The 15653-nt window shown below is 35.6% G+C and overlaps 1 protein-coding gene across 6 annotated transcripts in view; it reads left to right on the plus strand.

Moving 5' to 3' along the window:
- Positions 1-15653, plus strand: part of LOC106709267 (solute carrier family 12 member 4) — a 196291-nt gene that overhangs the window by 177853 nt on the left and 2785 nt on the right. For 5 of the 6 annotated variants that reach the window (XM_014501029.2, XM_014501034.2, XM_045684122.1 and 2 more), the window contains 16 exons: positions 6615-6685; positions 10622-10882; positions 10993-11178; positions 11874-12109; positions 12191-12344; positions 12600-12786; positions 12861-13017; positions 13129-13341; positions 13414-13593; positions 13674-13793; positions 13871-14064; positions 14162-14330; positions 14501-14690; positions 14830-15045; positions 15216-15323; positions 15515-15568. In XM_014501029.2, the coding sequence (XP_014356515.1) occupies positions 6615-6685; positions 10622-10882; positions 10993-11178; positions 11874-12109; positions 12191-12344; positions 12600-12786; positions 12861-13017; positions 13129-13341; positions 13414-13593; positions 13674-13793; positions 13871-14064; positions 14162-14330; positions 14501-14690; positions 14830-15045; positions 15216-15323; positions 15515-15568 (2696 nt within the window). The remainder of the gene's footprint in view (positions 1-6614; positions 6686-10621; positions 10883-10992; positions 11179-11873; positions 12110-12190; positions 12345-12599; positions 12787-12860; positions 13018-13128; positions 13342-13413; positions 13594-13673; positions 13794-13870; positions 14065-14161; positions 14331-14500; positions 14691-14829; positions 15046-15215; positions 15324-15514; positions 15569-15653) is intronic. The other variant, XM_014501031.2, reaches the window with a different exon arrangement.

Below are 15653 nucleotides of genomic sequence, written 5' to 3' on the forward strand. Positions count from 1 at the left end.
CCTTACATTTAAAAAGGTAGTCGTGATTACAATTGCACAAAGTACATGCGGACGACTCGAAACTAGTATAAGCGTGCATAGTCAATGGCTTACGATCAAATGGTTTTCTGTTGTTATTAGCAACCTTTACGACGGATGAGGTGCGTTCCAATACCTTAATATGTTCGCGAATAAAAGAAACCAGGCTTGAAAATTTTGGAATTTCACAACTCTGACTATGACAATGGTTGGATTCAAATGCACGCGCCGTATCAGTATCTAGTTTTTTAAGTGCCATATGCAAGAAAATTAAATCGGAGAGGTCATCGACTTTTATGTTTTTTAAAGCGGCTACTGACGAAGCGAATTTGTCTAAGAATGATTCTAAACTATTAGGGGTTGCAGTAGTAATGGATTTAAAATCAAATAATTGATCGAGGTATGAAGTGGCCGAGAGACGCTTATCTTCATACTTACTAGTTAACAAATCAAAGATTAATAAATAGTTATCAGCTGAAGGCGTGATCCCCGAGCATATGGAGCGTGCCCTGCCAGTTAATTTGCCTAATAAGTAATAAAGCTTCTCCGAATCCGACAACGACACATTATTATGTACGACGTTTTGAAAACTTGCAATGAACAAAGGCCAATTTTTTATGTCGCCATCGAACTCGGGAATCTCCATCGGAGGCAATTTCGGAGGTCTAGGTTGACATGTGGGCCCGACATGAACACTAGTGTGAGAGTATTGCGATTGCAATTTTTTGGCAGCTCGTTTCACACTTCCTAATAGAATTTCGAACGAGGAAAGCGGTTGATAATCAACAACGTAATTAGGATTTGCCTTCAACTCTAAGGTAGCTATTTTATCCAGCACATTTTCAAAATCATCACGCAGTGAATCAACAGTTTCAAACTCGCACAAAAACGAATCTGCATCAAATGATTTTGAATCAATATCTTTAACGCGATCAAAAATATTTTGCATGCGGGAGAATATCCTATCTCTTTTAGCATATTGCAATTGCAAACTGGTATCGGCCGGTGCCATTTTTATAGAAAAATAGATGTAAGCAAGTGTTTAAAAATGAAACAATTTAAGCGAAAACGATAAGAAGCGACGGAGAAACGAAATACCAAGTACCGGTACGAGCAAGCGATGTTAACGACAAATTTAATTTTAATTATTCTAACTATTCTATTCAATTTAATTATTCTATAATCGCGGTACGAAATATACGAATACCGCCAACTAACGCGGCGAGCGGGCGGCGCGGGGCTTGTAATAACTTACCCGGCCGGTGTGCGAACGATAATTTAAACGAAACGAAAACGATATATACGATACATACGCGGGATGAACTACTTATTGTGCACTTAATGCAATTTAATGAACACAATTTTAACTAAACGACTTGCAATTAAATATACACCTATAAGCAAGTATAATATTATTACGTAATTTCAAACGACAAAATGGCGGGTTAGTGCAATTTAATTTATTTATACGACGTTAAGAGACAAATATTAAGTATTTGAATGGGTTTAAAAATGCGGGTTAAGCGAATTAAATCAATATGTAAGCGAACTAAATCGATATGTTAGCGAATTAACTAAGATATAGCGGGATGAACGAAAATGTATACAAGTAGGTAGGTAACCGCGCGAACCGATGCCACGGGTGTACGAACTACTTTGTACGCGGTTTTAATACGAAACGAAACGAAACGAAAACGAATTTAGATAATGGCTAGCGCAAATTTTAACAAATAATCCCGGCTCGTTTGGACCAAAATGTAAACGCGGTAATGCAAAGGTTCTTATAGTTGGTCGTTGCACGGTGGGACGAGTACAAAACTGCGGGAATACGATAATTGAGGCAGTTCTGCTAAAGGAAGGAAGCACAGTACCTTGTCTCTTTTCACCGGTCTTCTCCTGCTTCTGGACACCTCCAGCACGAACCCGCACTCACTTTAAGCCGCGTTCACATTTGTCTGACGTGTTGTGTCGTGACGCTTTCTGTCGTGATGGCTACTGTTCACATCTATGTGATGCGTTATGACGCATTTTTAATCAGTTCCATTATAGCTCTCGGAGAGTTTACACTCGATCAGCTCGTCGTCCATACCTTCTGACGCGTCACAACACGACACGTGCGCGTGCACACTTCTCTGACGCAGTGTGTCGTGTCGCTGCGCCGTCCCCCGCACCTCACCCAACTGACGCGGACCGGGATCGCTACTGACGCGACACGACACAAGCCATCACGACACACTGCGTCAGAGAAGTGTGCACGCAACCATATTAATTGTATGAGACCGATACCTTTCTGACGCATCACGACACAACACGTCAGGCAAATGTGAACGCGGCTTTAAGGACTTTTTCGAATAAAAAGTTGCGGAGCGGCACACGCACAACGACGACGATTTCAGCCATTATAACATTTTTCAAAACGCGCGATTGCGGGGCGCGTCCTTCTCGCTCACCTGTACTGTGCGGGAAAAGGACGGGAAAGGATGCAACGACCAAACGCAAAAACGGCGTAACCAGACTAATACAGAATTTTTGTATCACATACTAACTGTCCCCCGCGACTCCATCCGCGTGGAATCGAAAAAAAAACTTAATAAGTACCCCATGTCTTCTTTCAGGCTAGGTTCGACATCTATGCGATATTGCAGCGAGATCCATGCAGCCGTTCTGGAGGTACCTTGTAACAAACATCCATCCATCCATCCATCTAAACTTTCACATTCAAAATATTAGTAAAATTCAGTAAAACATGTTTTCTATGTTAATATATATTTAAACAGAAAGGGTATAATGGAGGAGCAATGTAATGATATCGGACCGATCCCGCGTCCCTCAATCCCGCTCCCTTAAGACCTGTATCGCCATTATCTTAATGTCTACGATTTCTTTGGTCATTCAATCTGACGCTTATTGCTTCTCGTTGTTTGGATAATCTTTATCCTCATTAAGCAAGGCAAAGCTTTTATAGAAAGGGAAAATTGTTTTTTGATTTTGTTAGACATTAGTGAGAGTATATTTGGTTAGCTTTGTTCCAAAAATAGTCCTCTTAATATTAAAATACATTTAGAGATGGTATATTTTGATATAAAAACAACAAAGGTCGGGTTAAATTGTTTTATTATTGAATCTTTCAAATAATATTTCATCAAATAACATGGAACATACATATTCGTAAAACAAAATTATCTAGTCCTTCTTACGGCGAAAATGAGCGCCGACTTAGTTACAAATAATTTACTTTTTACACTATTTGGTCATCAAAATAACTATCATAAATTGCATTTAAACGCCATATATATTTATTATCCTGAAGTTATATCAGTGTTCTACGTAATACCTTTATAACATTTTTAAAAGTACACAAAACTAAATTACAACAGCACTTATGTTTTAACTAGAGGGATGGTTAGTTGGCAAACTCGAAGATATCCGCAAAGGCCATTAGATGGGCCCCTAGGTGTTCACAAGAGCGTATACAAAGTTACAAACAACTTATTTGCTGCTTTAACTTTGAGACCGCGCAGGAAACTCCGGTCTCCAGGAACGGTCGTAGATATCGCCGCGCATCCTCTCTACGAACTATCTACATACAAGTACCATATTCAGTTCATCCTATATATATATATAACTAACAATACATATTTTTTCTTAAACAGCATATCTGTAATATCAACATTCATATTAAACAGAATGTTTTAAGAAAAAAAACACGAGCAATGTTTATTTACTATATTATTTGCTTACACATGGAAAACAACGCATTTGTCGTGAAAGTACTGAGTATAATATATAAAAAAATGTATACATGTATATTTCAATTAGGTTATTTCAATAGCTTAAAGAGTTTGTTATGCCAGTACAGTGAATAATTAATGTATCTCACTTAATTGTTTTAATATAAATAATTTATTATTATTATTTCATAGCAGATGAAACTGCAACACATATGAAATGATTAAAGTCCAGTTAAACCCTTGCAATTATCACGTGACTCGACCAGCGACGGGCGACGAAGATAGTATTGACTTTTTTTATATCTTCTGGCAAAAGCAATTATAGCACAAGCCGGTTGGGACACCAGATGATTAACACGAATCGTTAAGCGGATTAAGCTTATTTAAATTAAAAACGCTCGGCTTCATCAAAATCTGAAATGAGTACAACCGAAACGTAATCAAGACGGTTCATTAATCCGTCTAGCATGAGTTATATTTTTTTTAATGAGACAGTAGAGTTTCTTTATTAAAAAAAAGTATCCATCGTCATTGATTACAACCAAAAGTCGTCGTAATGCAACTTAGAACAAGATATAATATTAGGAAATTAAACGATAGTAACGAAAGTGTGTTACTACCTTGTTCTTAAAATTCATGTTGCCCTCTTTGTCAATTCAAAGAATTCTAAACAAAGATATACTATAATAACTTGAAACTGTAATAAAAGAGACTGGGGTAAATAATTTTAGCCATTTTCGTCCTTATTTCACTGGCTTATCTCAAAGTTTGCTTTTAATATCCAGTCTATTTCGTTTTAATGTTTGAATAAAACTTTACTATAAAGTACTGGGAATTTTCACACACTTTCAAAGTGAATTTTGAAATTGTTATGACAGGGAGTAGACATAAACGTTAACTTCCATAGCTGAAACAATTATTATAAAAATAATTGTTATCTCTGTTTCCTTCAAAGATGATGAAAATGTTAATAAAATGTTTTTATACAAGTGTTTGATAATGGAAACCCACGGTAAGGAAATCTGAAACAACTTTGTACAGTGGATAATAATGTTCCTTTCAATCTTTTCATAAGCAATATGAAGCGACAACGCTCGTAATCTTTTCGTTTCGCAGCTGTCTCGTTAACTCTGCATTCATAAAGTTTCCTAATCGAAGAGAAACGCTTTCTATAAATATATCATCCTTTTAAAATATCTCTTGTTTATTTTTTATAGATGCTTTTTAGACATACAATAAAGGAAGCTGACTGTACTTCAAAAATATTCCAGGGAAGACGACATCGATTCAAATGACAAGTTAAACTAAAAAACAATTTTACCTATATATTTACATACTATGTACGTATGTACGTGAAATGTTATTATCCTGTCAGACAACGAAATGTAGACTAGAAATATCTTAAAAACAATATATATTTAAAAGGTCGACCAACATCGTCATAGCCTGGTAATTATATAAAACTTCAACGTAATACAATTACTGATCCTAGGCGGCCGAGTTGCCGCGGTCCTTAATATTTGTGGAGGGAGTATGGTAAAAATTAACGCGACCTTTCCTTGATCAATATGAAATTACTTTCGACATACACACGCTACTCCGCTCACGAGGAACAAATCGTATTATAGAGAGAAAGGTCAACTTTTGACATTCACAGTAAATGCTTTGGCAATGAAATATACTACTAATCGAATAAAATCTAATATCTCGCTAATAATAACTCTTCTAAACCTGGCAAAATAGGAAGTGACGTAAATAAAAATCTATAGGGATCTTCTCTCTGTATATACATTTTAAATAATGTAAGTAAATAACAGTATTTTGCGGACATATGACAATAAACATATGGACCTTTCTATATATAATATTGACTACCATTGGCTGCATAATTGCGATTGCTTTTATTGCCTACATTCATGTCGATAGTATAAAAGGGTAAAAAGTGCTTAGTCTAAAAATAATTGCATTTTAATATTTTCAAGTAATATGCTTTATTTATCTTATTGTTACTTCTATCTTTGTATCAGAATTCAGACAACAAACTTACAATATTCATATCAAGCGTACCTTAGTTATGGAACATAAGCATATAAAGCTGAAAATGTGCCAGTATTTTTACGTTCACGATACCTTATTTATTTATTTTTCCCGCGTATATTCCAGAACTGTAAGCCAAATCCGACCGTCTTGGCTGTCGTGTCGTAAACTTGATAAAAAGAAGCATCGTATTCCAGATTTTCTCGCGAACGAAATGATTCTTTTGTGACAGAATTGCATTGTGAATACATGTTTGTCAGCTATGTTTGTATCTATTTTTAAGCCCGCCTTCAGCACATGGTTAATTTTATAGTAAGAATCAAAACCTTGAGGGATTTTTCTAAAAACTTCAGAGGAAATGGCATATCATCTTTATTCCTTGATTCGTTCGTATTTTATTATGCGTACTACGAGTTATATATTACAAGAATAAATTGTTATTATTAGTTTGTTATTATTATTATTAGTTGTTATTACAAACCAAAACACTCCAATAGTATTTCTCAAACTGACTGGCACAAGGTGCACAGAGAAAAGACTTTATAAATGGTAACCATTGTCTATAGACGGCTACAGCAGTCTCTTTCAGAACAACGGCAGTGTATTTAGCGAGGCGTAATAGTCGGTAGTCGACTAGTTCTCAGTTCTTGTGGTCTTTATTCCGTCTGACGTCATTCCGCGCCATGCACACGTACTTATTACATTTTCTCTTTCAATTCAACGTTCTCTTTAAAATGGTATTTTCTATTGAGAGAAATAAAATAATTCTAGCTTCTGCAACTATATTTCTAAAAAGTTTCTTAATTTACATGTCATTATTTGTTTCAGGTGACACGGATGAACATGGCCTGCCGAAAGACAAGGACAAGGCATATGACACCAATCTCTATCTCTACCATGTAAGTGACATATCATATTTATTAGAACAGTTTTAATGTAAAAAAATGTGATACATTTTGAAGTTACTTTGTATTTAGTAAATACTATTCCATTCTTTTTTTAATCTAGTTAACATAAATAGAAATGAAGATAACGCTAACATAATTTCAGATTGTAATAATTTTTATATCAAAACAATAAAATTTTTATTACCTAAATAATACGTTCACTTGTGAATGAGGAAAACACTTTTCGCCGTTGCCTTTTGTTTGTCGCACTATAATATGTCACAACATGATCTCACAAGCGACAACTGTCATGGTTATGCTTGCTTGTGTCATGTGGCAAAAAGTGTGCTGACATTGTCACCTAGCGTTTTGTTCTGCTCTCTCTCTATTGGAGTGTATGCATATATACTCTACATGCATGCATACATGCTCTATATACTCTATTATGTGATGTGTTTTGTAAAATTGATAACTCAAAGAGTAATAATAAAGATGTATAGAGTGAAGTACGCCCATCTTAGACAGACCCCGGCTAATTTATTTAGATAAATGTTAGCCAAAACAAAACTCATGAATACTTTACGTCATCTCATGGCAAAGTTCTGTAACGCTTGGAGGCTTAACGACAAATAACTAATGCAATACGAACGTTCTCCCTCTTCCCCCGCCTGCCCAGTAACTCACCCTTACGTCATATTCGAACGTTAACTTCACTCTGGATTGAGTTACACTTAATACTGTTTACTCTGTTGTACAACGGAACGTCGTAAAACTCTCAAGAATTACGAGCTAACTTATTTATCGAGTCCTTTCTATATGTATGCGTTTTATAAAGCAATTTTGTAAGAGTCGAAAAATAATCTGAAATAAATGTAAATAAATGTAAAGTAAGTTAAAAATACTCAGTTGTTAGGCATTTATGTCATATGTGAAAGAAATAAAATGGCGCACTATATTAACCAATTAAAAGCGTAAAATTCATTGCATGCACAAGAAACAGTCCTCGAATAATGAATAGTTAAAAAAAGTCGTTCCGTTCAGTAACTTGTTAATACATCCAATGAAAATAAAGAGGCTTCTGAAAATTCAGCAAAAATAAAGTATAATCCAAATTTTAAAAGCGAACAACAGTTCTCATTGGTTGAAGTTTTGTTAGAAGGGCAATTTAAGGATGTCTGCTTTAAGTGTCATTCAGAAAAAAAACGAAGCAAGTCGCCCAGCTCATTGGGTTTCAACTCACGTAAAAAGTACACGATCTTGCGATGTTTCGTAGCGATCTTGTAGCAGCGTAGCAATGTAGCTGTGTAGCTTAATAAATACAACAAACTACCTTAGAAAATTTGCTGTTCGGGTAGAGTGATAAAACCTTATATCCTTAATCAAAAGATTAACTATGTATCATTCTTATTTACCTTTTTTAAGTATATATGGAAGTTATGTATTATAAATGATAACATTCTGTGTCGTAAATATCATAATAATTTTATTTACTTTATACAATAAATACCATTAACATCGAAATGATCCAAGAAACTGTCGTAAAAGGAATTTTTTCATCCATAAAACATTATTTAGGTTAAGAAAGGATGAAAAAAATAACAAAACGAGATTAAAGTTAGGATAACACGTAAATTCAAGTTATGGCTGCCAAAATACGGCCGTGTACTGTAATAAGAATTGAAATTTACATGAAAGCAAGCTTACGTCTTGGTTATAAATATAAAAGCTCTTAATAAAAGTACCCACGTTTAAGTAAATGGCGGCTTGCGAGCTCCGTCACTGGCGTAGTTTCTGAGCTGACGATATGAGTACTCATCATCATCAGCACGGTTTATGGTCTTTACTGCGGACATTTTTATCACTAGTTATTATTCTTAAATATTTTTATGAATAAAAATAAAAATTTAAGATTATTCCGACAATATTTGTAGTACATAACTTTCAATGAAGTATTATACTTTCATATCCTTCGTGAACATTTGAATGAAATCAATAATTAAATGCAAAAAACAGTATTAATCCTTCCATCTTACGTAGTTAAATGGACACGAATATCGCCGCATAGCCCTGTACTGAGACATTACCTTTGTTATTTAATTGCTAATTTCTTAACTCAATATTGTACAACTAATAAATAAATTAAAATTGTCTGCCATTAAAATTATATTTCTCAACAATGCTGAATTTTAAGTGCTTCCCCAGTCTCTCTACCTTGATTGAAAGATAATGGTCAAGTTTTTGCTTTGTAGACAATTCTTTTGAAACGTGTTACAAAGGAGAGTTTGAAACAAAGGCATGAATTTTTCTCTTGCTTAACTCGAGGTTTTAATTATGTTAGGGTCAATGTGATGAATATTCTAAGTTAACTAAATATTACATAGTACCATATAACGAATATTAGTGGTTATTGTCACTACCGCTATTTTGAATAGAATTAAACAAGAAAAGTTTCCTACTTGTTACATTCATACTGTTTAATTCTTGTTAGTTTTTTCTAATACTCATATTAAAAGCTCCTAAAATTATTATTTCGATTACGAACAAAACTATCAATTAACTTTACAAATGATAAGTTTATACCAAAAAGTAAATCTAAATCGTTTTACCATCTTATATCCGGCGGATATTAGACTGGTGACAACCTTGATCGATTGTCTGAGCTGAGCACTCTACAACTGAGGCCGCTCTCTACAGCTCGCAGCGACTCTAGCAAAAAGGAAAGATACGAAGCCTTGTTTCAACCTTCGTAGGTCAAGTGCACTTTTGTTCGGCTGTGATAATTTCTTACTCTGTATTAATACAAATAGATGAAACGAATAAACAAACATATAAGTAATCGATTCCAATCGATCACGATCTTAAAAATATCCTCATCAAAGTTGGAAACAAGAACCGTAAATTAAAACCCTTTATTAACAAAATTGCTTCACACTTAAAAAGGTCCAATTCGCAGCAGCTTTAAGATTTTAAAAGATAATTCGAATGAAAAACATTAAAGTAAATACTAAAGTATTTCACGTACTTCGAACGATTCAACTGAGGCTATTTATAAAATGTATTCTCCTCTCTATCCATCGATCAATTCTTCGTATAGCCGTCTAACAAATACACCAACCGTTTCTTTGTTACTGCTGTAGCTTGAACTGGTGATAGCTCCCAAGGCGCCTGCAACAAGCTCGCGGCAAACGATGCAAATGGCGCGTGAATAAAATAAGAGAGCTTGCGACCCGGCAAGCGAGCCAATGAAGTCAATATTGAATTTAAATTACATTGCTTACGATTCCATAGAATTCAACAATTTCAAATTTATGATCTAAATGTAAATCCAAAAATTGAATAAATTTAACACTGACCGACTTAAATCAGATTACACACTGCTGACATATGCAAGATGAAGATGTTGCTTAGTTTCATGTTTTGATTACAAAGTATGTAAATAAATAAGTGTTTCAGTGTGCAGTAATCCTATAGTAAGTGTTTCAAAATGTAAATGAAATAACTTTTGTTGTTTATTTTCTGCATTCATATTCTTCGTTGCTTTGTTAAATTATTCTAACCTACAATTCAACTTTATTATGCCGTACACCCTTCTCTGATATACATTTACATAATTGTAACGTTCACGTTCACTGGAACATTGACGTTCCACACAAGCACGCTCCGGATAGAATAACAATGCAGCGAATCTAATTTATTACGACCTTTGTTATAATCTTTTCAAATACATTACTTTATATTATAACCGTTGTTCTACTTCAACGTTAAAGATTAATAACGCTTTCGACATTTTGATACGAACTAGGTACTCAAGGGAAGCTTAGTATAAAATTTGTCCAGTAATCCAATATATTATACAAAAGCATCACATCCAATGTCAAACAATTAATAACTTAATTAATTTGTTAATTCAACTTATAAACTCAATAAAATTAAATGCTGTTATTGCAGGAGGAGATGGAAGATCGCCCTCGCGCGGCCACGTTCCTCAGCTCGCTGGCGGACTACTCCAACACCATTCCGACGGCGTCGGCGGCGGATCCCGACGCTGCGAAGCCCGCGCCGCCCGCACGCATGGGCACCCTCATCGGCGTCTACCTGCCCTGTATACAGAACATCTTTGGCGTCATCCTCTTCATCCGTCTCACGTGGGTGGTCGGCACTGCCGGCGCTATACAAGGCTTCTTAATTGTACTTACTTGCTGCTGTACGGTAAGTGACATCAAGAATAAATACACACTATCTTTTAATCGTAAAAGAATTATTAAAAAATATACATCATTGTCTTTTTTTTAACTGCGTACAACATATTAATATTTAAGACCATGCTGACGGCGATATCGATGTCTGCGATTGCGACGAACGGCGTGGTCCCGGCGGGCGGATCGTACTTCATGATCGGGCGATCACTGGGCCCCGAATGCGGCGGCGCGGTCGGTATGCTCTTCTACACCGGCACTACTCTCGCCGCCGCCATGTACATTGTCGGCGCCGTCGAGATCGTACTGGTAATTACACGATCCTATTAATATTTTCCGGTGTATACATTTTCCATAGTCTTTAGACGTCACTTACTGTACTTTTCGACCTCCCCCCCCCCTATGGGTTTGGAATATTCAGTACTGCTACCTAAATTCATATCAAGTAGTGTCTTGTTATATTATTTAATTGTACAATATATCGAATTTAAGACAGCGTTACAGTCACAAAACCAAATCTCTGGTAAAAACTGATGCAAAATAAAGTTCCCTTTTTCCAAATTTTTGTGATCGTAAATTTTTCATTTATATGAAAATCAAATAACAATTTTTACATAAAATTTAATTTGAAAAAGCATCCTGTCATAGTATTCATATAACTGTTCTGTCATTCTAAAAACAATCGGAATTCAATTAATGTTGGAATATGGATGAGGATGAGGTACCCTCGTGCCCGGAATATGATTTCCGCTAACTTTCCTCTCTCCGCCACACCGATTGCCCACTGCCCTTGCCGATACAGGATATTGTTAATTTGGAATATTCCACTAAACGTAAATACCTTTTTCTAATGTCTTCATCTTAATGACATCGTTATATCCGGAATATAACATAAACCAAATATATATCTATGCGATGACTTTAACTGTATTTTTCGGTAAGATTCAAATTACGACATTCTGTTTATTTTTGTGTCTTCTGAAATACAACCTTTTTATCAACAGACGTACATGGCCCCGTGGATGTCGATTTTTGGAGATTTTACGAAGGACCCTGACGCAATGTACAATAACTTCCGCGTCTATGGAACGGGACTCTTGCTTATAATGGGCATGGTGGTGTTTGTCGGAGTGAAATTCGTGAATAAATTCGCAACTATCGCCCTCGCTTGTGTCATCCTCTCTATTAGTGCTGTCTACGCTGGAATCTTCGTTAATTTCAACGGAAACACTAAACTTCAGTAAGAATTACTATCTATAAATAAATTTGATGAAAATATTCATGCTTAGTACTACTTGATTATTCTTATCTCTTTTTCCAGAATGTGCGTTCTTGGAAAGCGTCTGCTCAAAGATATAAACATAGACAACTGTACAAAGGACGTCGGCGGCGAACTCCATCAATTGTTCTGCCCCAATAATCTTTGCGACCCCTACTATGCGGCACATAATGTTAATATTGTGCAAGGAATTAAGGTAGATAAAAAAATCTTAATAAATTTTAATAATCTAAATAATCTTAATTTAGAAGACAGTTCCTTTATTAAATTATCTTACGGGTTAGTCTATATGGGTAATGCATCAGATACCATACATAGATCCTCCCCTTTTCGCATGAGCTTTATCAAGAAAAAAAGTCTATTGTCGGCCTTCTCCATGTAACCGTGTGTGCTTTTTGATATTCATTGACTTTGGGATTTTGTGCTATATTCTTGTAACTTCTAATTCTAGGGTTTAGCTAGCGGAGTTTTCTTTGACAATCTTCAAGATTCATTCCTCCAACTCGGACAATATATCGCTTACGGCAAGGAACCCGAAGACATTGAACAAATGGAGAGACCTACTTATAATCAAGTGTATGCCGACTTGACAACTACTTTTACCATTCTAATAGGAATATTCTTTCCATCGGTAACTGGTAAGAATTCTTTAATCATACTAATTTCGTTTCGAAAAAAGTGTACTCTTCTTACACTAAAAATATTTACTTAGGTATAATGGCGGGATCTAATCGTTCTGGTGATTTGGCTGACGCTCAAAAAAGTATCCCGATTGGAACCATTTGTGCAATTTTAACAACTTCGACGGTCTATCTATCTTGTGTCTTGCTCTTCGCGGGAACTGTTGACAATCTATTGCTTAGAGACAAGTAAGTAGATTTTTTTACTATATTCTATTTATATTTTCATACTACATTTATTTGTTCAACTTAGTTTGTCTTCCATTCATTGATGTTGATAATTTGATAATACCATTTCAGATTTGGTCAATCTATTGGAGGTAAACTGGTTGTGGCGAACATGGCTTGGCCAAACCAATGGGTGATCTTAGTCGGGTCATTCCTCTCGACTCTTGGAGCTGGTCTGCAATCATTAACTGGAGCTCCTCGTTTACTGCAAGCAATTGCCAAAGATGAAATTATACCTTTCTTAGCACCTTTCGCGGTCTCATCTAGCAGAGGTGAACCTACCAGGTAAGAAAATCTAAATATATTAATTCTCAATCTTTAATTGCTCCTAATAAACATATTTTTTTCTATTCACAGAGCCCTGCTTTTAACAATGTTAATTTGCCAGTGTGGTATTCTCCTTGGCAATGTTGACATTCTCGCACCACTGCTGTCGATGTTCTTTTTGATGTGCTACGGCTTCGTAAATTTGGCTTGTGCCCTACAAACTCTGTTAAAGACACCTAATTGGCGCCCCAGATTCAAATATTATCACTGGTAAGACTGGAGATACTTATTGTAACCTATGATGTGTTTATCAAACTCACTAACAATTTTCATATTGTTAAATATTTCAGGTCTCTATCACTCGCTGGTTTGACTTTATGCATTTCAATTATGTTCATGACGTCATGGTTCTACGCTTTGATCGCCATGGGTATGGCCGGTCTTATCTATAAGTACATTGAATATCGTGGGTCAGTATTTATCATGACAATAATTATGAAATTCAATATAAACATCATTAAAAAATTAAATTAATAAACAATTTTAGAGCGGAAAAGGAATGGGGTGATGGATTACGCGGTCTTGCCTTATCGGCTGCGCGTTACTCATTGTTACGTCTAGAAGAAGGTCCTCCACACACTAAGAATTGGCGGCCACAAGTTTTGGTCCTTGCAAAACTTAACGATGATTTGAATCCTAAATACCGTAAAATGTTAGCGTTTGCGAGTCAACTTAAAGCAGGTAAAATTGTCATATTTTAATTACTTCTTTTTCACTTTAAATTCTCGAGTTCCAATGTTTTGTATAAATTATAATGGTATCGAACGTCTTAATACAGGCAAAGGATTGACAGTTTGCGTGTCTGTGCTCGGTGGCGACTTCCCTCGGCGTGCCGGTGAATCGCTGACAGCCAGACAAAATCTTCGGAAAGCCATGGACGCAGAAAAAGTTAAAGGCTTCGTAGATGTTCTTGTATCCCACAACATTGCTGATGGGCTTAGTCACTTGTAAGTTATTTTTGTATTAAAAATAATTAAATCTGTAAACTAATCTAGTAAGGATTTTATTCTTTTTCCACGCCAAAAAGTCTATCTTTCAATAAAAATTTATAAGATAGATGTAAAAGTTACAATAAGCGAATTAATTAAGCTTTTAACTCATTATGTATTATAAATAGCGTCCAGACAAGTGGATTGGGAGGGCTCAAGCCAAATACGGTAATACTTGGCTGGCCTTACGGCTGGAGGCAATCGGAAGACAAGCGAACTTGGGAAGTGTTTCTAGATACTGTGCGCGCTGTTACCGCTGCCCGAATGGTCATGCTTGTACCGAAAGGAATAAACTTCTTCCCTGATAGCACTGAAAAGGTTAGTGTATTTTATCAATAACCTCGAAAGTTCTTCGCCCAATGAACGCTTTTATTTTTCCATAACTGTATATGGTCTTTTCTTAATTCAATACAGCCGCAATTTTGAACTTTTAAATTCAAAGTTGCATTTCCCGCAGGTTGCTGGAAACATTGATATTTGGTGGATAGTTCACGATGGTGGTATGTTGATGCTGTTACCATTCCTGCTGAAACAGCATCGCACTTGGAAGAATTGTAAGATGCGCATTTTCACTGTCGCGTTGATGGAAGACAACTCCATACAAATGAAGAAAGATCTCAAGATGTTCCTCTATCAACTTCGTCTCGAAGCTGAAGTAGAAGTTGTTGAAATGGTATTGAATATATTTCATTTACATATACATAAATATTTCGTACGTACATACACACTTTGTACCAATCAAAGTTATTCTTTGAAAAAAGACCTCTATTCTGGGCTACTCGGCGATCTACACTCGAATGTGTGCATTTGCAAGATATTTTAATAATATTGATTACTTTACAGACTGATAGTGACATCTCTGCTTACACCTATGAGCGAACTTTAATGATGGAACAACGCAACCAAATGCTACGCGAACTCAGACTGAACAAAAAAGAAACACTCGGGATGGTAAATATTACGACCATTGAATTTCTATTTTAAACCACATGTGGAAATATCACTAAAGTTTTGTGTGTCTCTAAGAAAAATGTGTGCGCTGTAAAAGCTAATTTGTTTCGTCAAAATCTCGTGGCTTAATATATTTGTAGCTTTATTGTTATATTAACTAACATTATGTTTGTCTGTCGTTGCCAACACAGATGCAAAATTTGGTGGACTATCATGAACCAAACGCCGAAGAGAAGTTGCCTCTGGTAAAAAGGATACTTTACCCTCGATCAAGTCCACTTAAATGCATTTTAGCTATAATCGGTGTTGTCATTTAGTTCCTTCATTTTA

This window comes from Papilio machaon, chromosome 2 (assembly GCF_912999745.1).
Source record: "Papilio machaon chromosome 2, ilPapMach1.1, whole genome shotgun sequence".
Classification (NCBI taxonomy): Eukaryota; Metazoa; Arthropoda; class Insecta; order Lepidoptera; family Papilionidae; genus Papilio; species Papilio machaon.